The sequence below is a fragment of the Narcine bancroftii genome, chromosome 11 (assembly GCF_036971445.1).
Source record: "Narcine bancroftii isolate sNarBan1 chromosome 11, sNarBan1.hap1, whole genome shotgun sequence".
NCBI classification, from domain to species: domain Eukaryota; kingdom Metazoa; phylum Chordata; class Chondrichthyes; order Torpediniformes; family Narcinidae; genus Narcine; species Narcine bancroftii.
In genome coordinates, this window is record NC_091479.1 from 94,700,825 (window position 1) to 94,718,880 (window position 18,056).

The 18,056-nt window shown below is 36.5% G+C and overlaps 1 protein-coding gene across 10 annotated transcripts in view; it reads right to left on the minus strand.

Annotated features, from left to right (window-relative positions):
- cnot2 (CCR4-NOT transcription complex, subunit 2) overlaps window positions 1-18,056 on the minus strand; it is a 112,823-nt gene that overhangs the window by 8,686 nt on the left and 86,081 nt on the right. For 9 of the 10 annotated variants that reach the window (XM_069904082.1, XM_069904089.1, XM_069904081.1 and 6 more), the window contains 6 exons: window positions 13,772-13,837; window positions 9,023-9,147; window positions 5,172-5,292; window positions 4,910-5,066; window positions 3,803-3,864; window positions 3,653-3,702 (listed from right to left, as the gene is read on the minus strand). In XM_069904082.1, the coding sequence (XP_069760183.1) occupies window positions 3,653-3,702; window positions 3,803-3,864; window positions 4,910-5,066; window positions 5,172-5,292; window positions 9,023-9,147; window positions 13,772-13,837 (581 nt within the window). The remainder of the gene's footprint in view (window positions 1-3,652; window positions 3,703-3,802; window positions 3,865-4,909; window positions 5,067-5,171; window positions 5,293-9,022; window positions 9,148-13,771; window positions 13,838-18,056) is intronic. The other variant, XM_069904086.1, reaches the window with a different exon arrangement.

Consider the following 18,056-nt stretch of genomic DNA (forward strand, 5'->3'; position numbering starts at 1 on the left):
AGCCCAGATTTCTCTCCACAATACACCCCCGAACCCTCAATCATGACTGCTGAGTGAACTCACTGTGGTGCAGCTTCAGCTCATCAGCAGCCTCTCAATTATTAGCTTGATGGCTCACTTCACAAAGAGACACACAGCCACAAAATGGGTATTCCATTGCTGTAGAAGTGACAGCAAAGGGCAGGGGCTTGCACCAGGTATCCAGCACAGCCCAAATAAGCATGTTGTTTCAAATATAGAGGAGTACTTATCTGTGAGTGTGTTCACAAGTCAAAAGGTCTGCAGAGAAGTACTAATAGGAGTATTAGATTCAGAATCAGGTTTATTGCCATGAATGTGTCACAAAAATTGTCATTTTGTGGCAGTGGCATTGTGTATCGCAGCCGCAAAATTGCTAGAAATTACAAACCTACAAATACAAGAATTGAAAAAATAATTAGTGCAATAAAGAGGAAAAATTAGTTAATGTCCATAGGTTCATTGTCCATTCAGAAATCTGATGGCAGAGGGCAAGAAGCTATTTTTGTAATGTCTTCAGGCTCCTGCACCTCCTTCCTGATGAGAAAAGGGCATAGCCTGGGAGGAGTGGGTCTTTAATGATGTGTTTTCTTGAGACACCGCTTCTTAAGATGGAGTGAAGAGTAACGTCTATGATGGCTTTGGCAGAGTTTACAACCCTGTAGCCTTTTCCAGTCCTGTACATTAGCACTTCCATACCAGGCAGTGATGAATAACAGTCATAATGCTCTTCATGGAACTCCTGTAAAAATTGGCAAGAGCCTTTGGTGACGTACCAAATCTCCTCAAATTCCAAACAAAATAGAGCCGCTGGCAAGCCTTCCTCATGATTTCATCGACTTGATGGCCCCTGTAGAGATTTCCAGAGATGTTGATACCCAGGAATTTGAATTTCTTATCCCTCTCTACTGCTGCCAACTCAATGAGGATTGGTTTCTATTCTCCTGGTTTCCCCTTTCTGAAGTCCATGATTAATTCCTTAGTTTTGCTAACGTTGAATGCAAGTTTATTATTGTGACACCAATCAACTAGCTGATCTATCTCACTCCTGTATGCTTCCTCATTGACGTCTGAGACTCTGCCGACAACCATGGTGTCATGGGCAAATTTGTAGATGGCACTTGATATGTGTGGCTACACAGTCATGAGTGCAGAGTACAGCAGTGGGCTAAGTATGCAGCCTTGAGGTGTTCCTGTGTTAATGGTCAGTGAGAAAATGTCGTTACCGATCCGCACTGACTGTGGTCTTCCAATGAGGAAGTCAATGGTCCAGTTGCAGAGGCCTAGGTTTTGAGGTGTGCTGACCAGTACTGAGAGGACAATGGTGTTGAAAGCTGAGTGTATTAATTAGTTCACTAACGCAACTATAATTAAGCCACTGAAAGACAATATATATTATATTTTTTAAAATATGTATAAATAAATAAATGTATATATATATATATACATATATATAATACACACACACGTGTGTGTGTGTGTGTGTGTGTGTGTGTGTGTGTGTGTGTGTGTGTGTGTGTGTGTGTGTGTGTGTGTGTGTGTGTATATTTAATGAGGCAGCCTCAACCGGTTCCTTGTGCAGTGAATTGCACAGGTTCACTTCTCTCTGGGAAAAGGAGTTTCTTCTCATCTCTGTCTTAAATCTACTTCCCAAGTCTTGAGGCTATAATCACTTAGTTCTAGTATCACCTAACAGTGGAAACAACTTTCCTGCCTCTAACTTATCTATCAGTTTCATAATTTTACATTTCTATAAGGGTCCCCTCTCATTCCCATGAATTCCAATGAGGATTTTCCTAGGCAACTCAACCTCTCCTCATAGGCTAAACACCTTATCTCTGGAATCTACTTGATGAACCTCCTCTGCAGTGCCTCCAAAGCCAGTATTTATTTCCTCAAGTAAGGAGACCAATATTAGTTTTGTCACGGTATGGGTGGCCTCATTACAGGAAAGATGCAAGTTCTGGAGGCTGCAGAGATTTACACAAAAAAATGTTGGTTCAACTGAAAAGTTGTAGTGATGAGGAAGGACCGGAGAAGCTACGTTTGTTTTCTCAATTGAGGTGTATAAAACTATTTAGGGCTCAATAAATATGAAGAACCTATTTTTCTTAGATTCTAAGAGGCAATAGACTTTTTTAAAAATCCAGTGACGAAACTCACTGCCTGAAAGACCGATGGAAGCCAAAAAAGCAATAGCAGAGTGACCAAATGGTTAGGAAAGAAGGCTCATCGATCTCTATCTGTGCCATAAATGTTCTTTGATTAAAGTTGGCTGATATTTTCTTATATTGTTAGTATTGTAGATGGGAGCAGAACATTCCATGGATATTAAAATATTGTGTAGGTAAACCTGTGGTAATTGGAGATCAAAAGGAATAGTTCAATCCAGAATGAAGGTGAGGAGAAACAGGAGAAGCAATGATGATGGAGAGAAGAGTGCGTCTGGTGCAGAAATGTGGCTGGAGAAGAAAATGTTTCTGTCTTCTGAGGCCTAACTGTAAAAATGTTAAAGTGAAGATCAGTTCTTGGACAAGAAGTGTGACCGCCCATACACTGGAGCTGAACTAACAAAAATGCTGGTTTCTTTTTATCTATCTGCAGGTTGATCCAAATTTTCTGGAGAGTGTTGTCATTAAGAAGAGGAAAAGGAAGAATCAAGGATAGATAATTACCTAGGTTGATAACTATTGCCGGTAGTGCCTTGGCAATAATTTCAAATTATTATTATCTTTGAATCATGCCATTTTATTTTCTCCAACAATAATATATTCTCCTCTGCTCTGTGCTTGCACTCTACTAGGCAGGATGTGCCACAGTAATTTGCCTTCACAACATCTACAAAGCCTTAAGACTTTTTAACTGATACAACAAAGAACAATAGTGCCAGTGTCTGAAGAACAACAGAATTTCAGTCTCCTTTCTAGTATCTTGACTCATGGAAGCAATTATCATCCCTTGAAGTTATCAGATTCAACAACTTAAGTTTGTTAATACCATCACTCTTATATTACCAAACCAGCACCACCGTTATAGAGTTCCTCAAGAAAACTAAGGATGGACATCAGGCAGGTTTTCCCGACTTTCTCTCAGCCCCAAGAGCAAACAAACCTTTTTCAAATACCCATCTAAGTTCTTTTTTCTACTAAATGTGTGTCTTAGATCAGGTTCTGTGTGGATCTTTGGCATGAAGGAGATGCTTCTTGTTGGTAGGCTGTAAGATGCATTCCAACTAATATCCTGACCAACAACAATCCATTTGTCCTTTCAAAATTGGGTTGGAGCATTATTAATTTTCCTATTCTCAACCAAGAGCACTGTAATTAATTTTTAGCTTCCATTCCTCTGCATCAATCTCGTTAGCAAAAACATCAAAGATTGGAGATTGAATAAAGTGACTGCACATCAAGTTGCACAATGGACAGCCCCTTTATCAACCGAATCACCGAGAAGCAAACATCAATAATATCCACATACCATGAGTTTTCCCCATACACCAGTTTCAAATTTAACCAATGATACACACTTCACATTTAATTTGCAGCTTTAACACTTTAACCAGCTTTCTGAGATGACAAAAACTGTATTATCTACATTATTTCAGGAGTCTTTTCTACTACTTAACTACACTCACCTTGTCCCTAATGTGTATGTTTGTTAGATACTCCGATGGAACATGAAAATCTGTGAAAGAAGATGATTGGTACTCAGTTATTTAAAAGTAGACTTTTGAAGGAATTAACAGATCCACTGTGTTTTGAAAAATAAACATAGTTATTCTCACCAATATCCTGAGGTCGGCAGGGTGCTGATGCCCAAGGAGATGCAAATTTGGGATAAAGATTTCTGTAAAATACTGACAATTAATCATACAGATTCTTGATCTAACAAAGTAGCCAGATGCTGAGTTACTACATGTGACACTGAGCACCCAAGTTACAGAAAATACATTTCGACATTTCTTTAAAAAGCAATATATTCTAATTGAAGAATCAGTACATCATTTAGTCTAATACCAAAACAAATCCAAACCATATCTACAAACAGATCTAACACTGAACACTTAAAATAATTTCCTACACAAGCATGGCCAAGGTGGTTACAAAAAAAAATACATGGACCAGAAATATATTGATTCTATTTCTGCTTTTAGCCAAAATGCAAATATACATTGAGCACAAACCAAGAGTCAAAAATCTGGAGAGCCATTAACAGCTAAAGAATCTCAAACACATCCTCAACAGGTTGGTAGAACAAATTGCTGCAAATACATTTTTTTTTTTTAAAGTGATAAATAAAAGACTATTCAAAGAGTTTATTTGGCACAGAGGATCAGAAGGACATTCAACTGCAAAAAAAAAGGGAACCGAGAAGTTTAAGCATTTGCATCTGAATCTGCAGCTTGATCCAAGGCACCGGATTCTAATGGAATATTTGAAACAGTGCTTTGTTAAAAAGAAGAAAATCTTCCAAAAGGAATTTTGTCGATGTCAGTATAGTATACACTATTATCAATCGCAAAAATCATGTTTAACAGTGTTCTTTTAGGCTTTCTTATTCTATTAATTCCCCCTCTTCTTCTCTCAAATCCCCAATGATCAGCATCAATTTACTAATTTAATTACAACTTGAAATATTAAATTTTTAAAAATTTAGACATACAGGCCCTCATGGCCCACAAACCCATATTGCTTAATTACACCCAATTGACCTACAACCCCCGGTATATTTTGGTTCTTTCAATTGAATAGCTACATCAAGATCTGGTGCCTGTAACTTGTTATTGTAACTATAAACAGAAATGGGACCATAGTAATAGCACATGGCTTCATTTCTAGATTAAACAGCTGGAGTCTGGAGTCAAAAGTGGAAATTTAGGAATGCTACTTACTCTGGAGAGTTTAGATTGAGGCCTAGTGTTGTTAAGTCACTGCCTAATGCGAGATGTACCATTCCAGGATCTGTCTCTGCTGCCCGAATGAATGTTAAAAGTCCAATCATTCCAAACTGATCTGTTACCATTCCCGTTGGAATATTAGTGACTCGTCCTGAATAAGAAGGAAAAGTAATATAACCTTCCAACACTTTATTCAACAAAGCACTCCACAATAGTTTGAAAGGTCATGATTTTGAAATGAACTGATTTTTCCCACCATCAGATAACACTTGGATCCCCTTTTTCTGAAGATTGTTGTTTTGCGTCGTTGAACTCTTATCCCCAGGGAACTTGGGCCCGTCTGTACTGGATACGTTTTTTCCTGGCGTATTCAAATTCTGTAAATAAAAATGATAGAAATTGACTGAATAAAGCAGAGAAGTAAAAAAATGGCAAATCTAAAATATTTGCATATTTACATAGAATTCAATTTCCAATATCTTCCACATAAACAGTCAGCTAAGAGTACATAAAATCACCCACATGTAATGTCCCTGATAATGATTTCCAAATTATTTTAAAATTCATTCTTGTAATTTAGATGTTACTGGCAAAGTCAGCATTTGTTCCAAACATCACGCTCAACCGAGGATGGTTGTGAGTAAATTTGTTGAACTGCCAGTCTGTACAGTGAGGGAACTCCTCTAAAAGTGATCTAGTAAAGGAACTCCCAGAGCATTAAGTAATATGTTGCATGTTGTTAATTCTTCTTTGGCTTGGCTTCGCGGATGAAGATTTATGGAGGGGTAAATGTCCACGTCAGCTGCAGGCTCGTTTGTGGCTGACAAGTCCGATGCGGGACAGGCAGACACGGTTGCAGGGGAAAATTGGTTGGTTGGGGTTGGGTGTTGGGTTTTTACTCCTTTGTCTTTTGTCAGTGCGGCCTTCCTCAAAGGAGGTTGCTGTGAGGCGCCAAGATATAACCATATAACCACTTACAGCACAGAACAGGCCAGTTCGGCCCTACTAGTCCATGCCGTAGCAAATCCCCACCCTCCTAGTCCCACTGATCAGCACCCAGTCCATACCCCTCTAATCCCCTCCTATCCATGTAACGATCCAGTCTTTCCTTAAATGTAACCAATGATCCTGCCTCGACGACGTCTGCTGGAAGCTCATTCCACATCCCCACCATCCTTTGTGTAAAGAAATTTCCCCTCATGTTCCCCTTATAATTTTCCCCCTTCAATCTTAAACCATGTCCTCTAGTTTGAATCTCCTTTCTTAATTGAAAAAGCCTATCCACATTTACTCTGTCTGTCCCTTTTAAAATCTTAAACACCTCTATCAAGTCCCCTCTCAATCTTCGACGCTCCAGAGAAAAAAGCCCCAGTCTGCACAACCTTTCCCTGTAACTCAGACCCTGAAATCCTGTCAACATTCTCATGAACCTTCTCTGCACTCTCTCTATTTTGTTTATATCTTTCCTATAATTTGGTGACCAAAACTGTACACAGTACTCCAAATTTGGCCTCACCAATGCCTTGTACAATTTCATCATAACCTCCCTACTCTTGAATTCAATACTCCGATTTATGAAGACCAACATTCCAAATGCCTTCTTCTCCACACCATCTACCTGATTATCAGCCTTGAGGGTACTATTTACCATAACTCCTAAATCCCTTTGTTGCTCTGCACTCCTCAATTGTCTACCATTCAATGTATATGACCTATTTAAATTTGCCTTTCCAAAATGTAGCACCTCACATTTATCTGTATTAAATTCCATCAGCCATTTCTCAGCCCACACCTCCAGCCTTCCTAAATCACCTTTTAATCTATGGTAATCTACCTCACTGTCCACAACACCACCAATCTTTGTGTCATCCGCAAACTTGCTTATCCAATTCTCCACCCCTACATCCAGATCGTTAATATATATAACAAATAATAGTGGACCCAGGACCGAACCCTGAGGAACTCCACTAGTCACCGGCCTCCAATTGGACAAACAATTTTCTACCACTACTCTCTGACACCTCCCATCCAACCATTGCTGAATCCATTTCACTACCTCTTTATTTATACCTAATGCCTCCACCTTTTTTCCTAACCTCCTGTGGGGAACTTTGTCAAAAGCTTTACTAAAGTCCAAATAGACAACATCCACAGCTTTCCTTTCATCAACCTTTTTTGTAACCCCCTCGAAGAACTCAATGCATGATTTGAGGCGGTGGTCAATGTGGCAGGCACCAAGAGATTTCTTTAGGCAGTCCTTGTACCTCTTCTTTGGTGCACCTCTGTCTCGGTGGCCAGTGGAGAGCTCGCCATAGAACACGATCTTGGGAAGGCGATGGTCCTCCATTCTGGAGACGTGACCTACCCAGCGCAGTTGGATCTTCAGCAGCGTGGATTTGATACTGTCGGCCCCTGCCATCTCGAGTACTTCGATGTTGGAGATGAAGTCGCTTCAATGAATGTTGAGGATGGAGCGGAGACAACGCTGGTGGAAGCGTTCTAGGAGCCGTAGGTGATGCCGGTAGAGGACCCATGATTCGGAACCGAACAGGAGTGTGGGTATGACAACGGCTCTGTAAACGCCAATTTTTGTGAGGTTTTTCAGTTAGTTGCTTTTCCAGACTCTTTTGTGTAGTCTTCCAAAGGCGCTATTTGCCTTGGCGAGTCTGTTGTCTATCTCGTTGTCGATCCTTGCATCCGATGAAATGGTGCAGCCGAGATAGGTAAACTGGTTGACCGTTTTGTCATGGTGGGGAGCTGGTTGATGGAGGATTATTAATTATCAGTCAATGAAAGCATGGTAATGAGATTCAAATCCACAATGAGGCATATCGTAGAGAACATAAGCACATGATATTCAAATGTGCTGGTCTCTTTAGAAGTGGAAAACAAGTGGCAAATTAAATACAATATTAAAAGTGTAAGGATACGTGAAAAGTCAACCTCCAGGTTGAGTCGGTGATAAAGAAGGCTAATGCAATGATAGCATTCATAGCTAGAATAGGATACAAGAGCAGGAATGCGGAGGCTTTATAAGGCACCGGTGAGGCCTTACTTGGAGTACAGGTTACAATTTTGGGCTCCTTATTTAAGGAAGGATGTGCTGGCATTGGGGAGGATTCAGAGAAGATTTACAAGAATGATTCTGCAAATTAAATATTAGCATACGTGGAGCATTTGACAGCTCTTGGACTGTGCTCCTTGGAGTTCAGAAGAATGAGGGGGACCTCATGGAAGCATTTTGAATATTTAAAGGCCTGGACAGAGTAGATGCAGCCAAGTTGTTTCCCATGGTAGAGGAGTTGAGGACAAGAGGGCACAACTTCAGGATTGAAGGGCACCCATTTAAAACAGAGATGTGGAAGAATTTCTTTAGTCAGAGTGGTGAACCTCTGGAATTTGCTGCCACAGGCAGCTGTCGAGGCCAGGTTGTATTTAAGGCAGAGATTGATAGCTCTTTGAAAAATCAGGGTATCAAAGGTTATGGGGAGAAGGTAGGGGAGTGGGGTTGGATGGGAGAATAGATCACCTCTGATGGAATTGCTGAGCAGACTTGATGGCCCTATTTATGCTCCTAAATCTGATGCTCTTTAACCCTTCTCAATGGTGGGGGTGGAAGGCTTGGGAAGTGCATTAAAGACACTATAGTGAGTGCTGCAGACTATTGTGTGGAGAGCATATTTTACACTCAGTGCATCAAATTTAGAGAGAAAATATTAAATGGTAGGTGAAATATGGAGCCTACTCTTATGTCAAATTCATATAACCATATAACCATTTACGGAGCGGAAACAGGCCATGTTGGCCTTTCAAGTCCGCACCAGTTCACTGATTTTGTGCGCCCTCTTCATTCAATAACGATGGGCGAAATCAATGCGAAGGTGACAATAAATGGATATATAATCGAACCAATTTAAATTAAATAGGTCAACTTGGCAGAACCGAGAAGTGAAATGTTTTTCTTTGCAATTTTCCTACGCCAAGTACTTTTACTGTTAATTGGATCTTTACAACTTTGAATTTAAGTGCTAATACTAATAATATTAAATTCTTTAATTTAAAAATTTTTAAAACACATAAATGGTAAAAGTTTTCATGAAGACTTACAGATTTACTGTCATCATTATTTGAAGTTGGATCCTTATAATTTGAACCAGGAAGAGCAGGAAAATCTTCATTATGGATTGAGAAGTCCTGGGACTGTTCATTTGCTGGTTTTGTCACCATCCCAACTACATCATGCAAACAAAGCTACGTTAGCTTCAAATTTTATTATGCAACAGTCGTAGTATAGATGAAAATTTAATTTCCTACTATTAAATGCTATGGATTATTAACATATCGTCCTTAATTTCTCAAAGAAATGTTCCTTCTCCAAATCCTTTCCAAAAAAAAAGTACAAATAATCTCTGAACAAATGACTTTTCTAAAGACAAAGCAACTTACCCAGTTGTTAAAGTAGTTCAAATACTGATGTAAAGCAAAGGTCCAAAAACCCACCCTGCCTTTAGGGATTTAATATAGCTGAATCCATGCCAATGAAAGAAATACAGTATTGGCAGACTTCAAAAGACTTTGCTTCCAACAAAATCTGATCATTTACGTTAGAATGAACCATCGTGTTGATTCACCTGTTCACTTACTCGTTGAATGGTCCCCAAAAATTGAAAAAGTAACAGCAACCTGTTACAATTTTAATAATAAGTGCCAATCGGAAATCATCGAAAGGACTAATTTATTTTCAGAGCTGCAGCAACCTTATTCCTGCTATCAGAGTCACTCCTGAATAAAAGTTCTTCAAATTGTCTTCCGAAGTAACCACTGAATATCAATGTTTTTTTTTTAAAAAGTATGAAGTTACAATACCCCAAAATGTTATAAATCACCCAGAATCTTGAGTATAGTTTTAAAGTGGCACCATATGATTTACTTCAGGCAAGCTCCAAAAACCCAGTACAAGGCAACCAATGCCTTGAGAGATCCACTAGTAAATAATGGAATACAAGTATTGGACCTGTCACACATTACATACCAAATGTAGAATGATATTGGAAAAGTGAAAAGTAATCATAGCACAGAAGCTAAAACTGGTCTGTACTTTCCTACCTGCAATTAAATTCTCAATTACTTAACAGCCAATACATTATGTGGCTTAGAAGACATTGCCACATTCTTTCTAATTAGTATGAAATTTTTATCCTTTTGGAACAGCTACCAATTTAGCCCTCACAATAATCAAGAATTGCCAATAAAGTTGTGAAAAAGAAATACGGTGTAGCATATACTCCTGTCAATTTTCTTCCAATTGTAAAGGATCCATCCAGGGTATCTGCAGCTGCACTGAAGGTAAATAGATCTTGGCTAAAAGTTTTGCAGTTAATCTTATTTGCTTCGTTCACCATCTTTGTTCAAATGACAACTATACTGTACAAAAATTAGTCTTCATACTGCCTGTATCTAAAAATCAACTTTGTAAGTATTTCATACTCGATCTTCCTGCTCATTGAGGGATGTTTATGGAAAACTGATGTCAAATGCATAGCTTTAAAAGTGCAATTCAAATGCACAAATCTGATTTTTCAATCAATAAGACTGCAAAAATCACATTTTAACAAACATGCAGAAATTTCAAGTGGTGAACAAAATATTCCAAATCCTTTCTTTAAAGCAAATATTCTTGGATGTGTTTTTACCCTTTCAGAATACAGTAAAATCTATTGAATAAATTCATATAGAGCAAAAATATTTAATTTACTTGATATGGAATGAGGTTAAATAGATGCAACTATAATGAAATGACCAATTTGGGGTGGTGGGAGGGCGAAGCATTTTCAATTATTTTTTTAAAAGGATAAAAAAATAACCTAAAGTGAATGGAGAATGGTGTTGTGTTTCCTTATACAGTATGTGATTTATATAACTGTTAACCACCTGTTTTCTCAAAAACAAAAGTGATTATTGCAAATGGTACAAGTCAAAAATAAAAACAGAAAAAAATGTAAATACACACATGATGCAACATCTATTGAGGGAAACAAAGCTTTCATCTTGGGTTAACAATCTGCCTTCAGAATCTGAAGAAATGTTATTAACATGAAACATTAATGTTGTTTCACCCTTCATAGATGCTTACCAGCTTTGTGATTTTTATATTTATTTCCTGTTTTTATCTTCAATGAACAATAACAAATAAATTCTTTGGGAAAAATGAACTTACTTTAGCAAAATAAAAAGTGCTGTTCCTGGAATTGTATGGTATGGGAACAGAAGAATTCTCAGTTTTTCCAGGAAATGCACATTTTAAATGTGGTTCAAAACATCTAATTAACACCACTAAAAATTTTTTGGTAACGCAATACCTTTCTACATGTGCCAAACTAATTATTTCTCTTATTTTGGAGGGAAAATAAATCAAATTTAAATAGCTTTTTACAAGTTAATATTCAAGTTCTCAGTCAGTAACACAGCAAAAGAATTACCAGCACCAATACGTACAAATTGAAATAAACAAATACTATATGTTTAGACTTAGAACTATCTTTGCTGAGAAGTGAAACAATATTGAATTCTTATTTGAAACTACATTGGGTTTCAGAGTGCAGATAAAAACCCACCCTAAGAATGCACGACTTAAATCCATATTCTGAAATCCTTTACAATTGAAAATACACAAACAAACCCACAATGTGACTACTTGTATCTCTGGCGTGAAACGATTAGCCAGAACTTTAGGCTGACAGTGGAGATGGGAGACTGCATTCTGGAGAAGGAATTTAATGTTTCTATTATTGTGTAGTACAGGCATAAAATTGTCCAAAAGAGGTAATAATGGGATTAATACACAATATGGCTGAAACGTCACAAGACATGCACAAAATCTGCAATTGATACTTTGAGCTGCATTTCTTAATTAATACACATATAATGGTGCTTTCAATATTTAAAGAATGAATAAGCTTCTAAGCACCAAAGCCATAAAAGAATAATCTGAAGAAAATGTAAGAATACTTTATCAAGTAAACTAGCTTAGTTATCAAAATTTATACACTTCCACAGCAACATTTGTTGAATTAAAATGTGAAGAATTAATAAATGTCTGGGTTCATATATTTAGCTGTTTATATTACAATGAGCTGCTCTATCGTGCGTTAAAACTTCTGAGAGAATAATGCATTGAAATGCCGCATTTTGGTGGTGTCGGTCTCGGGATTTGCAAATCTTGGTCAGTGATGCTATTCACTTCTTTAATACTTTAGCAATTGTAATTGCTGATGGCTATATACTTAAAGTTAAAAGCTTTATACATAGAAATTTAATAAATAGCAGGTTGAAGCATGCCAAGAAACTAATTTCTACCAACCAAACTACACAACTTAACATCATGTACCATGGTTTAAATTAGTGCAAGTGTGAAACACGACAAGATATCGTGCGAGCATTTCAGAAAAAAAAAGCACGTGAAGCTTCAGTACTACAATGTTTTAAAAATATTAAATGACTGTGAATGCAACTGGATACAAAACTGGCCATAATTATTTAAATATTAATAATTAGTAGATAACTTGATAATTATTTAAATATTAATAATTAGTAGATAACTTGATTTTTCCCACAGCATTCAATTTTTCATTAAGCAGATTATAAACAAAGTACAAATGGAAAATATCGAATTAAGTCAATACAGGTGAATTTCTCTTTTATATTTCACCTTAATATTCTGTTTCCTAAATAAATGTAAAGGGAAGCAAAGGACAAGGGCAGCTGGCACTAGGAAACGCCACAACCAGAAGATTCTCTTTCTGGTACATCCATCCTGGATCATCATACTGAAATTCCTTCTACAACAATACAGCTTCACCAGAAGTACTACCTCCTAAAGTGCCATTAGGGATGAACTAGAAGTGTTTGTCTTGCCAGCATCGCGACACCCCGAAAAATTAATTTAAAAAAACCCAAAAGCAAAGAAATTGACTGATCAATTTCATCTTCCACCAATGCAGATTTTCCTCATTCATTTCCTCTGCTCCATTTATCTGAGGCATTCAAGTTCCACATTCTTTTTCAACAACAGTCATACGTTAGAGGTCAAAATCAAGTACTCCATGTATAAAGATCATTTCCTCTGATCCATGTGGTATTTTGAGAATGTCACACAAGTGTAAATGAAAACCTAAATCAATGATATACGTTAATAATTGCTATAAAACAAGATACATTTGAAAGCAATTTGGCAAGCTCAAATGAGTGAGCAAACTATGTTTCAGCTGCATTCACAGCTAAAAATATATCAGAATTACATGTAAAGGAAAGTGTTCTATGTAAGAAAGAACATAATCAATAAACTTTATGCTCCTTCTCAGTGTCCCAAATTTAGTAGTTTAAAAAATTAATGTCATTGGGAGTAACATCAAAAAGGAACACAAAGCCACGTTGGATTTTAACAGATAGATCAAGCTGAGAAAAGAAAATGCTCCTGAAGGTATATCCACTTCATCTAAACATACAGAGGACCTTCCATGATGCAACTGAAACAAGATAACACCTTTAACATATAGCCAAATGCAAATGATGGATGCAATAAGCAGTGTGCATTGTTAATCATTCCCATAATACTTATCTACTATAGAACAGTACTGTACTCAACATTACCTGAAATTTTAATTTCTAATTGTCTAGTGCAATTACTTTAAGAGGCTGATACAGTAATCTATCAAGCCATGGATGCTTTCCTTCTCTGTCAATATTACATAAATGGTAAAAAAATACTTCAATTTTGAATGTTCTTTGACTAAAATCACATTCCTCAAGACAATTTTTAAATGAATGTTGGTGGTGTTTGAGAATGAAGGTCCCTACCTGATTTCTGAAGACGGGACACACGGACAGCTCCCAGCATGCCCATTTTCGAAAGGAACCCAGTGTCTGATGAGAGGAAGTCACTTATGAAGTTTGTTTAAAATCTAATAGCGTATTTTTTTTAAACTTACTGAGGTGATACGTCCTATACGTATGTACGCAAGCTCTTCAGTACATTTGTTTTCAAAAGGAACCAAAGGCCAGATTTTAAAAAATCCCATTTTCCAAACGGAATAAAAATACAACAATTTATTGAGGTGGTTAATGTTTAGCATTTATACAGTTGGTGTATTATGACAATGGCTTCCAGCACACTTGCTGAAAAAATATTGCAAAAATACCAAGTGGCAATCCAATAAGGTGTGTTAATGAGGTGATTCAAGTGATTTAATTCAAAGGTCAACTGTGATGATTTCTGGCTGCCCCATTTTCAAGATCTTTTAAGTATAAATGAGAGGACTTTTCAAAGTGAAAAGCTTTTGTTGAAATAAATTGACATTCTGAGGTGCTACAAATGACACAAGGTGAAGAAACATTGTGAACAATTTTATACTATTAATTCATATGAAATGCTGAACACAACAGATATTCAAAAACATGTCAATTACATTCAAGTGGTAAAAATGTACATAGGTTAAAGGGTAAAATTTATGATGTACAATACACTGACATATGAAGTCATCAACCTGAAATGTTAATTGTCCACAAATGTTGATGAACCTGATGAGTTTTGGGGGAAATTTTATATTTTTAATTAAGGTTCCCAGATTTGCAATTTTTTGCTACCTTTCGGTCATACAAAACATTTTCAAACATAATGAACTTTCAAGATTAAATAGGGTATTGTGGAATGTAGACTATGTTCGGGCAGAAATTGGCTTCAGTGACAGCACATTGAAGCCGTCCTTGTGGGCCAAAAGGGCTGTTCTTGTTCTATTTTGAATTAGTTATGGAGGCAGGCACAGTAAAAGAGTTCCAACAACAAGGACGCCAATTCAGATTTCTGACTGATCCATTATTGCTTATCCTTATCACACTCTGTAGTATTAATAAAAGTATTATCTCCAAATATGAACATTAAAATTGGTTTACCCCGAAACTGCTCCTCCTGAGAAATAAATGATAGTCGAAACTTGCATTATTTTCAAAACCCTCAATGCAATCTATCAATCTCCAACCCATAATTACCATTTTCCCCACAGTATCAACAGTAGAGAAATTCAAATTTAACAATAGGAATACCTATCATTAGATTTTAACTCTCAAACATATTTTAATTCAACTGCAAAACTCAAACAATAAAGGGTTTCTGTTAAATGAGGATTAAAGGCAATTGAAATCAGTACATTCCTTTCAAGAAGTTTTATGAGATTATTGCTATTACATTTACTAACCCAAGGAGAGCAACAAGAATATTTTAGATTCAAATGCAATCTTATTGTTAGAGATGGTGGTGTGACATCCATTTTAATCTTTACATGCCATTTACATATTTCAACAGTGAACATCATATAGATGTTTTTTTTTTTTCCCCAGAACATCTCATCAACCTGAAACCTTAACTCTGTTTCTCTCCCCTCAGGGGCTGCCGGTCATGCTGAGTATTTCCATCATCTTCTGATTTTATAATCGTTGTTATGTTATCTTGACAAATAAATATCAGATATCGTGTTCAGGGGGGGAAAAAAAAAACAATCAGAGGTTTAGCTTTAATGTTCTTAGCCTCAAATGCCATAAGTCCCAGCCCTTTAGTGCCAACTTTTAATAATATTAGAACAGACAATATCAAGTTGGAAGTGCATAGAATTATCATTAGAAAGAAAAAAAAATATGAAAGCCAAACACACAAGGTAGATAACAAGCTGCTAGAACATACTTAATTGTCTAAAACATAATATCCTAAAGATAGGCCTCAGCAAACAAGGTCCCAAGGGCCAGGCAGCATCCATGAAGAGAAATGGACAGTCAATGTTTCAGGCTCTGGTTCTTTTAAGCATTAAATGTCCATTCTCTCTCTGGATGCTGCCAGACCTGCTGAGTCCTCCAGATTTGCATCATTTGCTCAGGAAAATAGCATCCGCACTTTCTTATGCCTCTGCACTTCCACTGGATATTTAGATAAAAGATCAATGAAAGTCATGCTCCCATTAAGGTATTTCAGCTAATGTTCTCACTTTTTCCATGTATTGTTATAGTTAGCATTTGGCAAGATTACATTATGACCTCAGAGTCTAGAATTTCAAACGTATTTTCACAAAAATAAGTGAAAATGAAAGTCATTACTGAATTTGAGATTTTAATCATGTTCTGCTTGTGTGTATAATTACATAAACATTTAATTATGGTCACAGGGAAAAGAAAATACATTTATACACAATGGATAAGGAACAAAAAAAAAAAACACATTTTAACTGCCAAACCATGCAATGTCTGTCATTAATTTTAAAAGATAATGTGGTTTTTATTATTTATTGTTGGAAGAAATGCTTGGAAAATGCCTTAACAACCTCAAACTGGAGGTCAAGCGGCAACAGTGTGGGAAACTCAAGATGGGTGAAATGCTGCAGAGGAAACCAGTTGCATCTGCCAAATCTTGCAATCCTCTGGTGATGCTTGAAACCTATATCCTCTCCATTGATGTGGCTCGAGTACTCATTGCTTTTGCATAACAAGAATAAAAATCAGGGAACACTTTTGCATTCGAATGACTAACAGAAATCTGTTACTCTTTCTGCAAAAGAGAGTGAGTTCAAATTAATATTTCAAGAGGGATGGATTGATTTTTGGTATGGAGGGCAAAAAACTCACAAATGGATTTAAGATACACATTGAATGTCTTAAGCCCATTTCTCCATACAATTTATCAACAGCAACAAGGGGGAGAAAAAAAAATCACTGAAATTACTTATTCATTTTAAAAAAAGAAAATAAATTTCAGCTACAATTTTAAAAAATCCATTTAAAATGGCCACTCTAGAGTCTCAGTGTGTTAATGACCAGAGAGCACTATTGCAATAAAGTTAGAAAAAGTTTGAAATAAGCAAAATTTAAAAACTGTTCAGACAAGAATTCTGGCAAAGCTTTTTTTTTAAATGATGTACACAAACAAAGCTACGGAATGAATATTCAGATAAGTTGGAAGAAAATGACACAACATATCTAACCAATGGAAGTTTATAAAGTTTAAAATCATTTCAGCTTTTTACAACCAGTTATATAGTAAAAAAAATGGACAAAATTATATAATTGGGACATCATTAAATTGGACCAAAAATTATTCATTTGCATCCCAAAATCCAATACATTGAAATCATTATTTACTAAGAAAGGCAGTCAGCATCCCAATTATTTTCCTCTCTAATGAGGAAATGAAGTCACCTGAAGCCAGCCATTTTCAACAGGGGTCATACCCTCCCCCTTGGAGCCACAGCCCATTTTAGGGGAGGGGGGGGCACAGACTGAAATCATAATTTTTTTTGTTTTTATGCAGTTGGTAGAAGTGCAGAAGAAATCAACTAAACTTGACTGCTTCACAGAGAAGGGGGAACCTAAACTTTGAGTGGCGTCCAAAGGAGGATATAGCAAAAAAAGAGATTGAGAATGGCTGCTTTCAGCTATTCATGTGCAAATGAAAAATAAACTTTCATACACTGCCTTTCAAAACAATATATGAACAGACCTCCAATCTGACAAAGTGTTTAATACTAAAAATTGTATCTGTATCTTGTTTAAAAGCAAATAATTCAAGAAACAACCAAGGACAAATTTATTGGACCTGTGGGCTTTTCCTATTTCCAAAATATTTTTTATAAATTAATTGTATTTTTTTTTAAATATAAAAGTTCAGTAATCAAAAAAGTGACCCAATAGTGAAACCCATCTTAAAAATGACCTGAAACAATAAATAGGCTTGATTCCTGCTAGATGATGTAATTGAAAGTAAAAACATTAACTTTTGTAAATATCTTGTAAAACACCTTTAAAATACACTAATATTCAGCAGAACCTGCTCCTTTGCTTCAAATTATATCAGAGGAAAAGACTAATGTTAAGGCTAAAAGTTTAACATTGCAATAGCTGATCTTAAATTTGTTTCATATCTGTGGAAATTGATATTTGCTGGGCTCCACTAAATTGAAACCTATAATCAAAGAAGAATTCAAAACAAATTACACTGTCTTCTATCTAAAGATAATATCATAAGGGTATGTACAACTTCCTGCCCTTATCCAAATGACACAAAGAGCAACTGTGGAGGGGAGGGGGCATTGCAAGAGAGAGGCAG